This window comes from Ambystoma mexicanum, chromosome 1p, assembly GCF_040938575.1.
Source record: "Ambystoma mexicanum isolate Mex_15411 chromosome 1p, UKY_AmexF1_1, whole genome shotgun sequence".
Classification (NCBI taxonomy): domain Eukaryota; kingdom Metazoa; phylum Chordata; class Amphibia; order Caudata; family Ambystomatidae; genus Ambystoma; species Ambystoma mexicanum.
The window spans coordinates 128,843,264-128,860,755 of NC_090921.1; the positions used below are offsets into that span (position 1 = coordinate 128,843,264).

Below are 17,492 nucleotides of genomic sequence, written 5' to 3' on the forward strand. Positions count from 1 at the left end.
AGTTCCGGTCCTCTTTGATCCCATACTTAGTGAGGGTCTTTAACGAAGTGCTGGACGGGGGCATACTCCCCGAGTCTATGATGGGAGCCATGATAGCAGTCTTGCCCAAGGAGGGGAAGGACCCCTCGGAATGCTCCTCCTATCGGCCCATATCATTGTTAAATGTAGATGTGAAGATCCTGGCCAAGGTGGTGGGGAAAAGGCTGGAAGGCATAATGCCGAAGTTAATTCACGGGGACCAGGTGGGCTTCATAAGCGGGAGGCAGGGCTCGGATAACATCCGCAAGACCCTAGACCTGCTCCACTTTGCCCAATCATCGGAACTTGACGCTTGCGTCCTCTCACTGGACTCGGAGAAGGCCTTCGACCGGGTCAAGTTGCGCTATATGGACCCACATCATGAGCTGGGTAACTGCACTCTATAGAGCCCCCACAGCGAGGGTACAGGTAAACGGGACATTGTCTGGGTCATTCCCCCTCTCCCGAGGAACAAGGCAGGTGTGTCCACTCTCTCCCCTGATCTACGTCCTCACCATGGAAGCCCTGGCAATGGCGGTCAGAGCGCACCCGAACATTAGGGGAATAAGAAGGGGAGAGATAGAATTCAAGCTTTCCCTGTTTGCGGATGACATTTTAGCCTACCTAGTGGATCCGGGTTCTTCCCTCCCCCCCCCTCCTGGCCCTGGTGTCAGCATTTGGTCGATTCTCGGGCCTAAAAATAAATACTGCAAAATCAGTCCTGCTCCCAATGCGAATAATAGACCCGGTGCTCGACCCCCAGAATAGGTTCCACGGGATCAGGGTGGAGAAGGTCGCTATACGGTACTTGGGGGTTCTCCTCCCCAGAGATATGTCGAATCTGGGCTCCGCCAACTACGGTCCCATGATTACAGAGATCACCGCGGACTTGAGGAGATGGGGTAAAATTATTCTCTCGTGGTATGGCCGAATGACGGCCGTCAAAATGAATGTCCTGCCACGACTCCTGTACCTATTCACAGCACTCCCGACCAGGGTCCCGGCACAGAACTACAAAGACCTACAATCGGGGGTCCGTGACTTCGTGTGGCAGGGCAAAACCCCGAGAACTGGAAGGGCCGTCCTGACCCTACCAAGGGAGGAGGGGGGATTCGGGCTGCCAGACTTTCACCTCTACTTCTGTGCTGCCCAACTGCGTGTCCTCCTGGAGCACATGAAAGAGGGGCTGAGAACGTACTGGTCCTACCTGAAGGACATGGACGCCCATCCCCACAAAGTCCGCGACCTCCTGTGGACGCCTCGCAGGGAAATACCAGGGCGCTTACGGGCCCACCCGACCCTGGGAGTCCTATGGGACATTTGGAAGGAAGGCCCTCAGACCGCTCACCTCACCACATGGCCGTCTCCAATGTCATCCCTCTGGGGACACCCCATCAACCTGGGAGGAAGAGGGTTCAGACACTCCCAGATCTGGTCAGATAGGGGGATGGAATGGGCGGGGCAGATGTTCAGGGACGGTGAATTCTTACCTTATGAGGAGCTCAGGAAGGCACTGGGTCGTGACTCAATATCTATCTTCGAATACCTTCGCCTGAAGGGCATCCTCTGTGACCCATCTTGGGGCACCAATCTGCGAAGACAGTTGACCCCCTTTGATAAGCTCCTCGATTTGGCGGCCTCCAGGAAGGGGGCGGTTTCAAGTTTGTACAGGGTCCTAAACACGTACAACCTTCAGGGCAGGAGGAGTTTTCGCTTGTTCTGGGAAGGCCTGGCAGGTGCCGAAATCTCTGAGGATGATTGGGCTAGGATATTTAAAATTGCATTTCACGGAAATGTTTTCACCGCTGACATGGAACATAATTTTAAGATACTGCAGGGATGGCACAGAGACCCCGCAAAATTATCCAAGATGTTCCCGGGAGTGTCACCAAGGTGCCCGAGAGGGTGTGGGGAGACAGGGACCAGAGGCCACATGTGGTGGCACTGTGCGAAGGTTCAAACATATTGGGAGCAAGTGAGGGACTGGATGGAGGAAGTGACTGAGGTCCGCATACCACTTAATCCCCTGACGATGCTGTTGGGCCTCCCCCCAGAGGACACAGAGGTGCACCGATACCCTAGGATGTGGGAAACTATGTTAAGGGCTGGAAGAGTGGCTCTGGCCCAAAAATGGAAAAGTCCGGAGGCTCCCTCGAAGGAGGACTGGCTGAAAAAGGTCAAAAATATGTTTTTGATGGACAAATTGACGGCCATGGTAAATGACAAAACTAGCTCATTCCTCACGGACTGGTCGGGTGTCCAGCAATCCTGGGGATGGGATGTGCACTGAACCCATTGAGAGACCCCCCACTCTGGAGATGAGGGGATTGACCCCCTTTTTTGAAGGTCAACCAAACTTGGGGCCCCAGGACCTGGGGAATGGCAGAAGCCAGCCAACTGATGTAGTGGTTATGCATCGCAACAACTCGATGACAAGGGAGACGGAGGCATCTCCGCGAGTCTCCCAAGATGAATACACTGAACTGGACACGGGGAAGGGGGGGGGGAATCCAGGGGTGGGGCGGGAGGGTGGGGGAGAGGGAGGGGGATCCACTGTTCTTTTTCCTTGTTTGCTTATTTGTAAAATTTAAAATGCCAATAAAAACGGAAGTTTAAAAAAAAAAAAAAAGAATTCCTCTATCCCCATCAATATAGGTTCACATGGGTCTGAAGGTGTCAGGAAAGAGAAACCATAAGAGGGAGAAATTGTAAAGGGAGGGTCAGGCAGCCTTCATAATAGGGGGTCACCCAATTACTGGCCACTATGAAACTAATTTCAAGATGGTAACCAGCTGCTCCTGTAACCACGGTGGCCGGCAAGCTATGCAACACAAGCCATATGGAGAAACTATAGTTGGCCGGGGTATTACTCAGTCATCACACATGCTCAAACCTGTCCCTCAACTGACAACTATCACGGGGTCTAGCCATACTGGCCTACTTAAGGCAAGAACAGAAAAGGGGAGGTGTCCGTGTTAGACGTGAATGCAAAGATGCAAGAGGGTTGTGTGTACAATAGAGTGTTTTAGAGAGGCAAGTAGGGGTACAGAGAGAGGGGAAGAGGATGAAGAAAAACACAGAAGAGGAATGGAGAGAGAATGGAGAGTTGAAGGGGAAGGGGGAAATAGGGGAGAGACCATGAAACTGAGGAAAGGGAGAGGAGAAGACCAGAGTACAGACAGAGCAAAGGGGAGACTTGGGGGGATGAATATCAATAGAAGAAAAAAGAACAGGAAGAGGAGGCAAGGAAGGTCAAGGGAGCAAGAGAAAGCCAGAGGAGAGAGAGGGAAAGAGGAGAGCAGCTGGGATAAAGTAGAGGAAAAATAGGGTGGGGAAAGGGAGGGCAGGAAAAGAGAAAGATGGTCCTACACCAAGAACGAAAAGTAAGAGCAAAGAGATTTGGTAGGGGAGGGGCATCAATAGAAAACAAAGTGCCTAAGCGTAGGCCCAGTTCACAGATGAGACTACTGAACAATGATAGGAGGTAAGAAGATAGTAGCCTGGGGTCCAACTAGCAGCATCATTTTCCATCACCTTGCCCCATAAGAAGATCCAATATTTCCTGGTAGGAGTGTTCAGAAGGACTAACATATGCCCTGCTGCAACCAAGAAAGGCACAGAACCAGGAAAGAAGTGTTTTGGATACTATAGGTCCCAAAGAGGGATTCTGCTGCCTATCAGGGAGGTGGGTCATGAAAAAGGGCAGAAGTGGAAAAGGCAGATGACCACAGTCCTTAAGAGAACCAGAGTGCTGTTTGAGCCAACCCTAAGACTCGACAGAGCGTATTTTGGACTGTTCATGGGAGCGGAATCAATGGATGACTCAAGACCATTTAAGAACTCACTATCCCTTTTAATTTTGTTCATACAGGGTAGCGATTAGGTTATGACTGCCCTCACAGGCTGCATTGTGGCGGCCAGGTCTCCTTTCTGGTGAAGGACGCAGCCCTGGAACAGGTAAGAAAACATTTTATGTGCGTGCGTATGTTTATGCATTCCTGGTGCTGTGTGTTTATGATTTATGTGTAGTGAGTGAATGTTGTGTGACTGGTTGGGTGTGTCTTTGTGCTGGCAGTGGAGGAGTGGATTTTGGCGGGTGGGGGCAAGTAGCAGTGTGCAATAACGGCACTGCCACTTTTTAATGATAAACTAAGATTGTATGCGTTTTACTTAGCTAGATTGGCATTTGGGAGCAGCCAGTCCAGCCCTTTCTTACTCGTTTTTTTCTGGGCATTGTGAGGAATCTGAGGGCGTCCTCACTTCTTTGCCAACATATCCTCCTTCCCAGGTGGCCAGGGAAAGTCCGTTGCCATCGGATTCTGAACCCGGGGGTGCAAATGCAAGGGAGGATCACCTGGGTGGAAGAGACTTGGGGAGTGGGGAGAAGGCACCCTTGTGTGAGATACAGTATCCCCCCCAATTCCCTTTTTTATAAGGAGTCAGATATTCACTAGGCCTTTGTAGGGTATTACCAGTCCCTGCCCAATTCTTTTATATTAACTCATACACACACAGACACCACTCTGGTACTGGGACGAGGAAGGGTGATAAGAGAACACACACAGACACCACTCTGGTACTGGGACGAGGAAGAGCGATAAGAGAACACAATCAACCACATAGTGTGAAAGGTTAAACGCTTTTGTTGAACAGGTTTATTTCTCAATAATGAGGGTCCAAAAATGTATCTCAAAGAACATATTGTTGTAACGCTTACCGGAAAAAGGCACAGGAGTGGTAATCGCATCACGGCATAATGAAAAAATGCTGTAAAAATGTTTTTAAAACCATGTCTCAAACGAATGTCACTATGGGCGGGCATATAACGAAAATGCTCTAAGATTTTATAAAGTGAGCATATGCGCAACAGATATAGCCAATGCTTTGAATTAATAAGAGACGAAGAATAGTATGTGTACATAGTAATTACCCGATTCAAATCATACTGACTCTCACTGGCATGAAGTCCGGATACACACACTGCGCAGATCTGTACGGTGTTGCGTCTGGAATAGTGTATATATCCGCGTATATGGAGGAACTTCCTGGCTGCAACGAGGGAGGTTATATGTGATATTGTTGGAGAAAACATCGAGGGTGGCTCGATTTTTCTTTTTTTTTAACATTTATTTTTAATTATTTTTAAAGGCACTAAACACCCTCCCCAACATATTTTAGGACTGGCTAAATTATATAAACAAACTCCAGTTGGATAGTGCCTTTAAAAAAATATATATATTTCAAGTCACCTCAATGTTATATCCAGCGATATGACTAGATAACCACGTGGGATATGGCGGCAGCCATGGTGGAATGCCTCTTAAAGGAACCCAGCACAATAACCATAAATGTTCACATCTCTATGTTGGTAAAAATCTGTGGTGTATGCAGGTTGATATTGTTAATGTAGGACTGGAGGTCTGTAGAACAGCTGTCTAGGGCATGGCATGGGCAGCAGTATGGCTCTATGCTTCTGCTTTGCACCCTCCATGCACAACACATGTTGTCACGCCGCTTCCTAGACCACGGACACACCTCCCCACTCGCCCCTCCTTGCCTACCCATTCCCGCACTCCCCAACACTCGTGCACCGTGCCCCCCACTCACGTCGCACACATCAGGGCACGGCATGGCATATATGGGGGAGCGGGTGTTTATCGCCCTTCACGGCGGTGGCAGATCAACTGGAAGCTCCGTCACTTCAGGAACTTACGTCCTTTGCGGAGACCGGCGCTTCCCGGCGCTTCACGGATCACGTGACTTCGGTTGCCTAGCAGCATTGCAACGCTTTCAGGTCACGTCACACGTGACTATACGTGCGTCCCTTCCGAGGATAAAAGGAGTCGGTGAACCGAAGGCGTTGCTTCACAGCTGTTTAGTTTCGGATCACGTGACTTCTCTCTTTGTTCAAGGACCAGCACTGATTCTGACCTCGGCTTGCTCCACGGACTCCTCTTGCTTAACCCTTCAACTACTTTTGGATTTGCCTGTTACCGACTCACGCTTGCTCCACGGACTCCTCTTGCTTAACCCTTCAACTACTTTTGGATTTGCCTGTTACCGACTCACGCCTGCTCCACGGACTCCTCTTGCTTAACCCTTCAAGTACTTTTGGATTTGCCTGTTACCGACTCACGCCTGCTCCACGGACTCCTCTTGCTTAACCCTTCAAGTACTTTTGGATTTGCCTGTTACCGACTCACGCCTGCTCCACGGACTCCTCTTGCTTAAGCTCTTCATTTGGCTAGGACCTCGGTCCTGCAAATAGGTGGTTGCCTGTTCTACCCTACAGCACGTTTCCAGCCTAAGCTAGGAGACCCACGCCTTGACCCAAGTACTCACAGGTATCCTGGTAGCTTTGGGGTTTATGTACATGAAGGTATTCGGGCCCTGTTTCATTGCTTAACCTCTGTATCTTGCTTTGCAGCGCTCAAGGGGTTCTTCCGGCTGTTCCCGCGTCCTGGCTTTCCGGACTTCCACCTGTGGCCTTAATATTCACACTGACCATATAACCAAATCGGTCAGGGTGTTTCTTGGGGACAGAGGGGTTGTTCATACTCTACACGACCAACGTAACACATGTATACAGATGCATTATAAATGCCATAGCATATCATAGCAGGAGCATGCTCGATGTCCCACTGCAGGCATGAAAAAAGGCAAAGCCAGATGCAGAGGAGGACAACAAAGCTCCATGACCCACACTAGTCCGAATGTTATGGGGAGAGGGTACAAAGTCATCATATGGGGGGCAAGAACGATGGTGTACCCGTTTAGCATTAATTTTCCAAGGTGCATTGGCTCGTGCCCACCTCGGTACCCCCCCCCCCACACTCTTGCAATGCTGGATACTGCACTGAATCTAAATTTGAGAAGTATTTAATAGTGTATTTGAAAAGTTGCGCACTAGTCTGAGCATTCTTGATTTCTGAATGCGGCTTTAAGAAGTGCTGAATTGCCCGTTTCTTGATTTTAAAACTGCACACACTGCCTCAGGGCAGAGTTAGGTCACCACACGTAATTTTCAATGGTGTGCTAAAGTTTGCAAGGAATGTATATTTTTTACAGGTTAGACAGGCTGTCGGTAATAAACTGGAACAACCGGCCAGACATAACTCCTTAGAAAATCTTCAGACTATTCACAAATCAGAATACATTTCAGGCAGGGTATGCTCAATATTGACATTCAATAGTAGAATAACATTTGAAGGAAACCTATAAATGTGCATTTGCAAACGTCCCCGCATTTTGCATCATACTGACTCGCCACTAGGCAAGCGCTTACCTGTCTGCGACTTGCTTTCCTCCCGCCAAACTTCAGCTCTTCCGGCCTCTTCAGAATCCCGCAGCCAAGCTTTTCTGGCGTCATGGAAATGTCCAGCTCCGACAACACCTCAGCACGAGCGGCGCTGTCTGCAAGGGGCTGAGGGATGGCCTCGGTGGGTAGGCTGTCCTCGTCGGTATAGTTAAGCGGCGCATACCTCTTCGGCGTCAGGAGCTCCATGCGGCTGAATTTCATTGCCACTCACGTCAAAGGGAGTGTTCACACAGGGCCAGCCACCTGCAGCTGCACCTTGAAACACAGACAAGACATCAAAGACCATTTTAGAAGCAGCAGGTTTCTTTTGAATGAAACAGCAATATTTTGTACCCAATAGACAACGTGCAGTTGTTAAATAGCAGCGGTTTTTGCACCCCCATGCCAAACAAAATTGTACACCATCACACTTGTACCTATAAGGTCATGCCACAGTAATTAATGACTAGTCGGGCTGTACCAAAATACCAGTGTAGTCATTTTATCATATTTTTATTTCATTGAGCATTTTGTTGGCGAGTTTACAAACGAATTGTGTTTCAAAGCGCCACAAGGCTATGGGTAGGGAAACAGGGGAAAAAATAACAATCACAGAAATAGTAAAATAACAATGGCAAAAACAGTAACATACAGTCATGGTCCTACTAGGCCTTGTGGTATTCGGATGTGCAAGTGCAGCGCGGAGGGGTGCAGGAGATGGGGAGTGAGGGGGGAGTGGAGAGGAGTGGCAAGTGCTGGTGGAGGGCCCAGGACGGAAGTGCTAAGGGGAGCTAAGGAGGAGAACCACAGGCCAAGTGCTAGTGCAGGTGACCCGCAAGGGTGGGATGCAGAACCACCGAGTAGGGGCACGCATGGGCAGTGAAGTGTAGGGAGGGTGCTGGTATCCACTAGGAAGAAGGAGCTGGAATCCTGTGAGAGTCATGAGGATCAAGCCACCAGTCACACCGGCTGTGGGGTGATTAGCAGGGAAGGGAGGAACAGTAGAGAAGCAGAGTTTTGAGCAGTTTTCAGAACTTGAGGAGTCCGGCTCAAGTCAGAGGGGCAGGGAAGCTATTCCAAAAGGAGGCGCAAGCTGAGGAGAGAGACCTGCCCCCCACTCTGAGGAAGCGTTTGACAGAGAGTTAGAGGAGCGTAGGGCAAGGGAGTGCGCACATCCGTCCCTTCCAGGGGAGCACCTAGGCTAACATTTTGAGGAGGGAGAGGGAAGGGCTGACCCTTCAAATGTTGTTGGAGGCGCTAACATCAGAGAATGCGGGGGAGGGGCAAATTTACTTGTGTGGGGCATCCGACTTCTTGACATATTCCAGTGAGACTATTCTAGAGAAGCTTCAAATGTTAAAAGCGGTTAACTCTGCCCTTTACCTATGAAAGCCCCCATTTAAGCACTGCTGTGAGAATGAGCAGTCTGTTAGCAATATATATTAAAATTATAGGCATTGGAAGTGGTTTAACATAGGTCCTCTAAACAGATAGCTGTAAATGTGTTTTCTAAAGACACAGAATATCCTCATTAGGCTTCAGCTGTCCACACATGCTCTCGACGCAGGCCCAGTGTGTTATATTAAAAGAGCAGCTGCGTGAAGTAAGGTGAAACCTTGCTGGAGTTCAATTTTATCCCCAAGTCAACGGCCTGTTGTAATGCTATATGGGTTGTAAATAGATATGCCTCTTGGCATTGGGAGGAGGGGGGGGAGCAGTAGGTTCACATGGTGGATTGAAACCAGTTTGCTGCAGTGGAATAAACCTGTCCCTCTGAGTTTTAAACTAACATTCTGTTCAGGTGTTTTCATTTTGCCTTAAAGTAATTTTCGGAACACAGGCAGGAATACTAAGAAGTATTTTCCCACAATTGGCACTACCAGATGGGACCTTATTGCAGTTCAGATCCAGTTTGAATAAACTGCCACGGTCGGAAAGCAGGCAAAGGCGGGAGTGGGTCATGGGTCGCACTGCGTTATCTGGACAAGAGTTTTTACTGCAGCCACACTTTCATTCACCAGCTGATCTCTTCGGCATGTTGATCTCTGCAATTGAGAATCCCCATCTGTGAGAGGAAAAGGGATTTACATTCCAGGTGAAGCACTGACACAGACTATTGCAGAAAAAGGGGTGAGGCCGTTCCAGAATACTGCAGTGTGGTCTGATGTTATAAAAATGAAATGTATTTTCTTTGGGAGCATACCGTTTAACCATAGAGAAATACACTTCAATATGTAATGCTGTGTTTTCTATGGGAGCATACGGTTAATGAATGATAGGGAACTACACTCTTTGTACACAGTTGAAACCATGAGTTGGTAGAGTGTGTCCATTGTGGGTGCACTGCACTTAAAGTGGGACATTATCAAAGCAGCTTTGTGATCACAAAGTAAGCGGGAAACAAAAGTAGGAAAGAAATGGTATTGCAATGTTGGAAGGGTCGACAGGAATTAGAAAAAACATGTGTCTACGCCACTGGAAGGTATGCCAGGGTGGGAGTTAATGGTTAAAAAAGGCTTGGGCAGTGTATTTTTTTGCTAAAATGGCATGACTACTCTGCCAACAACCCTGATTTGCAATTTGCAGTGCATGGGGCTTTTGACCTAGAAAATAAATAGGATATTTAAGGGACGTGTTAGACACTAAGGTTGACAAGGCCATTAGACCCCTGCAATGCAATAAGCAATGGAAAGATTTTTCAAGACAAAAATCTATTGCGAGAAGCACAGATTAAAAAACGTAAGCCCCAATTTGAGAAAGAGAAACCGCGCGCATATGATCAGAAAGAGATGAAAAAAGATTGGGATGAGGGAGACCGCGAAGATACAATGAGGATTAAGGGTGTGAATGTATCCAAGGCTTATTCCTCAGCCCCGACACCTGAATCAAAAGTGACCTTAGAGGACGAGACAGATTCATTGTTAGAAGGGTTCATGGTTAAAAGGCACCCTCAGCCCCCTATCGGGTATCTAGTGATAAAATAGTCAACTCGTGGCCACAAGATTACAGCTCACGACATGGAAACCGCAGAAAGGTAGTGTTGGCATAGATCAAAAATGCGGTGGAAGGAGTAGAATAGGCTAAGTGTACAAGATACACATATATTGCACTAGTACAAAGGCTATTCAAACAAATGTGGCTGTTAAATAAAAAGGTGAATGAGAACGATGAAGTGTATCCCCTGCCAGATGACTATGAGTACATAGACCAAGCAATCCAAGAGTACAATTGTGATTCAAACGTCTGCTCTGCAATAGTGTCAACATTTTTATTGTGAATCACAAATGCTTCATCAAAGTCTATAGTAACTCAAGAGTTTCCAATGAGAGAAGTGCCTGCGTTTGACACAGATAATCCGACGCACCAGGTTCATGTCCCTTGTAACCGGATGGAATTAATGTCTTTTACTAAAGATTATCCAGATATTAGACAAAACCCAGAACAGTGGTATACCCAGACAGACCGGGTACTTAACAGGTCCGCTTACACTGGGAGATCTAGATCAGTTATTTTCATGCATCCTGCCAGCAGATACATGGTGCCAGCAGATATATGGTGCCAATGCAGAAAGCAAGACAGTTTAGACCTTGTCAAAGTGGGAGGAGCTGACGGAGGCAGCAAATAAAAGGTGGAAGACTGAGGAATCGTTCATAGAAAGATAGCTATTCCAGGACTGCTAATAACATGTATCCAGCAAGTGGTTCCCAGCAAGCGAATTAATTGGGATAAATTGACTGCTTGCAGACAGGAAGAAGGGGAGTCAGTTGAAAAATATTTAGCACGAAAGGAAGAAGCTTTTACCTCATTTAGTGGAATGGACATGGACATGCCAGAGGGACAGAAAACCTTTAGTTCACATTTTGTAGAGGGATTGTTGCCTCACCTAAAGAATGATATGCAAACCTATGAGTCTACATGGCCAACTCAAACTGCTGCACAAATTCGGACTATGGCTAGATAATATGCAAATCGCCATGCTAAAGATAAAGGGGAGAAGGAAAAGAAAATGAAGGAATTAAAAACCAGAGCACTAATACAACAGGCTTTTCCAGAAAGAGGCAGAGGTATTGTGTGCATACAAAGGGGAAGAATAATGCATAAAGGAGGAAGAGGTGGTAGTACCCCGCCAAGTAATGGAGCAGGTATGATAGACACTAGGTGTCATTTTTGTAAGGCAGAAGACCATTGGATAAGGGAGTGTCCACTGCGCCAGAGAGGGGGAGGACTTTATGGGCGAGGAATGACAAGGGGAACTTTTTTCGGAACTGAGGCTGGGAATAGTATAGTAACAAATAACGGGACATCAGAAGAGAATAATGAGCAACAGCATAATTATTTTGACCCTAGGCAAGGTCAGCACTCATCTAGGGATTATTATGAGGATGATTACAGCACAATGAATTAGACAGCATAGAGCTGCCCTGGAGAGGGAAAATACACAAGTATTCCTGTAGATTCAAAAGGGCTGTTTGTAAAGTCTATAATGTAAGGCTAACTGGCAACATTCCTCCTTGATACAGGTGGATCCATTACATCAATTTCCCCAAAAGTAGTGCCCCATATTGCTCTCTCCGGGAAAGTAAACACTCCAGTGGGATTCTCTAATAATCCAGTTCAAAGTCCAATATCTGACCCTGTGCAGTTCAGTATAGGTCCTATATCTTGCATGACTCAGCTTGTTGTCACTGATAAATGTGATTTAAACATGCTTGGAATGGATTTACAGAAAAATGTGCATGCCACTATAGATTGCTCGCCTGATGGAGTGTACCTAACATGTAATGCTGAGTCTTTCAAAATGTTTTGTCACTGTTATTAATGAAGTGCCACCTGAACTTAAGGGAATGGACTCTGTGATATGGCTACGGATCCAATGATTTAGGATGTATGGTAGTTGACCCAGTGAAAGTAAGGGTTAATCGAGGTGCAGTATTACCACAAATTCCTCAGTATAAAACCCCCAAGGAAGGGTTAGAAGGAATTAAGCCCATAATACAGGATGTTTAGGTAAAGGGATTCTAAATGAAATTTTGGGGAGTCCCTGCAACAGCCCAATTCATCCGGTAAAAACAAGAATTGATGGGAAGCCCCGTGTTCCAGCACAATGGAGACTAATTATTGATCTTCGAGCAATAAATAAAATTGTAGAATCAAAGTATCCGGTGGTGCCAGAAGACTTCCCTGTTTATGAGGATACCACCTTCAGCTCAGTATTTCACTGTTATAGACCTTAAAAATGCTTTCCTTAGCATTCCGATCCATGAAGACTTTCAGTATCTATTTGCATTTAATGTGGAAGGGAAGTCCTACACTTATCGAAGGGTGCCCCAAGGTTACACTGAAAGTCAAAGTATTTACAGCCAAGCATTAAACACACAGCTAAACATGTTTCTAACGACTACAAATACCATACTGCTCCAATATGTGGATGATTTGTTGATAGCTGAAGTCACCGAAGAGCAATGCATGGTTTGCACTATGGAGTTATTACAATTTTTAGCACCACTGGGACATAAAGTGTCTTTATGGAATTACAGTTTTGCAAAACTCAGGTCACTATTAAGGGCATCTATTGTCAAAAGGAAAGCGTAGACTAAACCCTGAGCACATAGAAGCTATAATGAAAATGTCGGTCCCCATCACACAGAAGGATGTTAGAGGATTCTTGAGAACAAGTTCATTATGCATACAGTAGATTCCCAATGTTTAACTTATAGCAAAGCCATTGCTAGGACTAACACTGAGCATCCCACCAGTTCCCCTGCCATGGACCGCTGCTCAGCAAAATGGTTTTGATGTTTTAAAATCCTCATAAGGTAACTCACCTGCTTTGGGCACCCCCAATTATACTAAACCTTTCACGTTGTGCATGAAAAGCAAGGCTGTGCATTATCTGTACCAACTCAACAGCAAGGGGGTAAAAACAGATGGTGTGCATATTGTTCTTCTACATTGGACCCAGTGGTAAAAGCACTTCCAAATGTTCTACGGGGTGCAGCGGCTGCAGCCATTTCTATGAAGCAGGCCGATGCCATAATATTGGGACACCAAGTTACATTGTGCCACATGCAATTGATATTTTATTGAATAAAACAAGAACACAACACCCGACTAATGCCATGATAAGATATGAGCGGACATTACTGGCTCCAAACATTACCATACAGTGTTGTAATACTCCAAATCCTGCCACCTTGCTACCCCTCCCATCGGATGAACTAAAAGTAATGCATGATTTTACATCAATAACAGATAATGAAACAAAAGGGAGGGATCAATTTGGTGGATACTCCAATCGATAAACATGATGGTACATCTTTTGTAGATGAGTCATGTTTTAAATTGCAAAAGGGTACTACTACATTACAACATTGAACACTATTGTTGAGGCTTGTAGGATATCTCAGCACTCACACTCAGCACAGACAGTTAAAATCATTGTCCTTACCAGAGCTGTGGTCTTGTAAATATTTTTACTGTTAATCCATTACGCCTTTGGAGTAGCTCACACCTTTGGCCACTTATGGGCTGAAAGAGGGTTTTTAACTTGGGACAAGAATACAGCATGGTACATTGATTTCAAATGTATTGTATGCACTGAACCTGCCAAGGAAATTGGTTGTCATTAAATGTAATGCCCATAAGGCCATTGTAATTGATTTAGAGAAAGGTAATGCTTTGCTGACCAAATTGCAAAAGCAACTGCACAGTCCCTATATCACCTATGTATATTACACACATGATGCAGCCATAAAATATCATATTTGATAATACGCTTGAAATGGTGCGAACCGTTCAGGTTGCGGCCACTGAACAAGAGCTTCAGAATTGGAAATTACATGGGGAATCCATAGATGGATGTTGGGGGACTCACGGGATGAGCATAGGTGGAAGTTCCCAAACAAATATATACACCTAATCTGGTCTCATGCTATGGTACATCTCATATAGGAGCAGATGGTATGTTTAGTTTGTTAACTACAGTATGGAGTAATGCTAAATTAAGGCAGTTATCAATTGCGTATTGTAGAAATGGTCACGTTTGTGCTGTTATGATATGATATGATATAGCATTTATAACGCGCCTATACACAAGTGTTTCAAGGCACAATGAGGCAGGGGAGGGGGAACAAAGGGAAGACAAAACAACGATCCTACTAGGCCAAGTATCATTCAGATTGCGCAAGTGCATGGGGAGTCATAATATTAGCAAAGGAGAAGGTGCACCAAAAGGACATTTTAGACTTCCAGAGTTCCCTTTTGAAGCCCTATAAATTGACTTAATTGAATTGCCTCAATGTCAACGAATGAAATATGTATTAGTAATAGTATGAATGTTCAGCAAATGGGTAGAAATATTTCCATCACTGCTTTGAGGACATCTAAAGTACTAGTTAAAGAATATTTACCCAGATTTGGGTTGCCACACACAGTTTGGAGCGATAACGGTGTTCATTTTGTTAATACCACAATGGATTTGGTATGTAAGGCATGAGGCAGAAATATCATGCTATCCATCATCCCCAAGCAGCTGGATTAGTAAAGAGAATAAACTCTACTTTAAAGAATACATTGGCAGAAATATGTTCGATAAGCCCTCTATGATGGGTAGATGCACTCCCACTAGCATTATTCTCAATGAGAAATATTATGCATTCAGGTGTTGGATTGTCTCCTTACGAAGTAGTCATGGGCCGCCCAGCTAATGTGTGGTGTGTACTGAATCCATTAAAGTACTGTACCTTATCCTTTGCTGATGGATTACTGTAAGGAGCCGACTAAAACATTATCTGTTCTCCATAAACAGGTCACCGACAAATTGCCAAAACCACTGAAGGGGCCAGGACACAGCACTCAACCAGCCGAGTTAAAGAACTTTCAGCTAACATCTGGGTTGCAACCCAGGTGGAAAGGTCCAGCGCAGGTTCTGTTTACAAATCAGACTGCTGTGCAGTGCAGTGGCCATAAAAGCTGGATCCACTCCAGTCACCTGAAGCGTGCATCACCCTCTTTATTGCCTTCTGTTGCGAATAATACATTGCCTGGTAAGGAGACCCAAAAGGCCCCTCCCAGTGGTGAGACCATGGACCTCTGCAAAAACAGTGTGCCTAAAGACATTATTGAACCAACAGAAGAACCAAGATATAGCTTGAGACCCAGGAAGCTGTAAGCGGAGCTACAAATTGTGAAAAGGAATCCCTTTCCGTGAAGACAACGAGCAGTTAGGCACGCCCGCCATCTTTAATGGACTATCTAAAGGGAAGAGCTATTTTTAAAAAAAATGACACTCCATAAAATTGCAGTGTGATTGCAACCTTTGACTTACGTGAGAAATATAATATGCCAGGGAAACAGCATACCGTTATATCACTCCAAAGCAGTTCATCCATCGAGGACTACGGAATTACGACTCAGGAGCCCAGGGATGCTGCAGAAATGTCCTCACATTCTTGGCGGTTCCTTCACTGTCAAGGTTCTTTCTTTGTGAAGTAGAGACTTGTTTCTCTTAGCTTTCTGCTACTCTTTGGTGTCCATCATTCGTTCCTTCTCTCTGCGTCCTCTCTGACGTTCTGTAACGAGAACAGACGAGTTGGTGAGTTTGCAGGATTTTGTTTCCCTTGCCTGGCTCACTTCCCCAACAATCAGATCGGACTCTGCCTAGCTGGCCTTCCATTGGTTGCCCGTGCTGCGTTCCGCCTCCTTCAAAAGCTGCCGCCCATATCCGTACTCTCGATTCCCCCGGGCAGTTCAGTGTGGGATCCCCGAAGCCTGCCTCGCCCTGATCTCTACGGCTTCGTGGCCGTATCACATAAGGGAGAGTTCTGGACCCGGGTCTCCTTATTTTAGCGCAGTGTCCCTCTCCATCCCCGCAGGCGGGAGGCGGGTTTGCCGCACCGGCAGCGCCGCCTCTCCACAATGTCTTGCTTTGGTGACAAGATGCACTCGCCGTGCCGGCAGTGCCGTCTCTCCACAGTATCTCACCTTGGTGACGAGATGCGTGTGCTGCTGTTTGCACTGGCGTTTCCGCAAGGTAAGAGCAGCTTGTTTCGGCAGTTCTGTTCCTTATCGGTATGTCCGCCGTGATGGTTCTTCCTACTGTGAACATCGGCTCACACCATATCCAGCTCTGCCCCTTCATTGGCATACGGTTCTTGGGTTCCCAAATGCTCCAAGCTAGCACTGTCCGGCGACCCTCTTGCGTATCTCCACCACATCACACATCCCCACCACAATCCTCGGCCGATCGGGCAAGGGAAAGTTCCTGGACAGCTGGAATCTGGCCGGCCTTTGCAAGGTAACGAAATCAAAAGGCTGTAGGGAGAGGAACCAGCGGAGGACTTGCTGGTTAGTGTTCTTATGCTTAAAGAACCATTGCAATGGTGCGTGGTCAGTATACAACGTGAAGCAGCGGCCCAACAGATAATACTTGAGGGAGTCCACAGCCCACTTGATGGCTAAACACTCCTTTTCAACAGTGGAATATGCCGACTCATGAGGCAAAAGTTTCTGGCTTATGAAACCGACCGGTTGAAGGCCCCCATCTTGCGCTTGTGAGTGTACGGCCCCCAACCCCATGTCCGATGCATCAGTGTGCAGGTAGAACTGTTTCCGGAAATCTGTGCATCGTAGTATGGGATCCAACGTAATCCTTTGCTTTAGGACATCGATAGCCCTCATCGCAGCCATTTCTTTTGTCAGGTCGGGAGACCCATTGCTTCTCAATGCGTCCATTAAGGGCACTGCAATTGTAGAACAATCTGTATAAATCTTCTGTAGTAACCGATGAATCCCAAAAACGCTCAGATCTGTTTCCTGCTTGTGGGCGTCAGAATTTTCTGGATAGCTTCAATGTTTGAGACCTGCAGTCATAGGATGCCTCCACCGACTAGATGTCCCAGATATTTCGTTTTGTATGCTCCCATCACGGTCTTCCTGGGGTTTATATGTAGACCAGCTGTATGTACATCTGCCACTACCAATTCTAAGTGGTGTAGATGGTCGTTGCAGGTCTTGCTGTACACCACAATGTCATCCAGGTAGGCTGCAGCATATTCATCATGTAGCTGTAGGACTACGTCCATCAATTTCTGGAACGTCGCCGGTGCACAGCGTAGACCAAACGGTAGGACCTTGAAATGGTAGAGCCCTTGAGGTGTTGTGAAGGCAGTTTTTTCTC

General features: G+C 46.5%; 1 protein-coding gene across 1 annotated transcript in view; it reads right to left on the reverse strand.

Annotated features, from left to right (window-relative positions):
- The window catches only part of PPP1R35 (protein phosphatase 1 regulatory subunit 35), a 209,325-nt gene that overhangs the window by 160,907 nt on the left and 30,926 nt on the right, over positions 1–17,492 (reverse strand). Inside the window, exon 2 of the mRNA XM_069644901.1 lies at positions 7,304–7,591. Within this exon, the coding sequence (XP_069501002.1) occupies positions 7,304–7,537 (234 nt within the window). The 5' untranslated portion in view covers positions 7,538–7,591. The remainder of the gene's footprint in view (positions 1–7,303; positions 7,592–17,492) is intronic.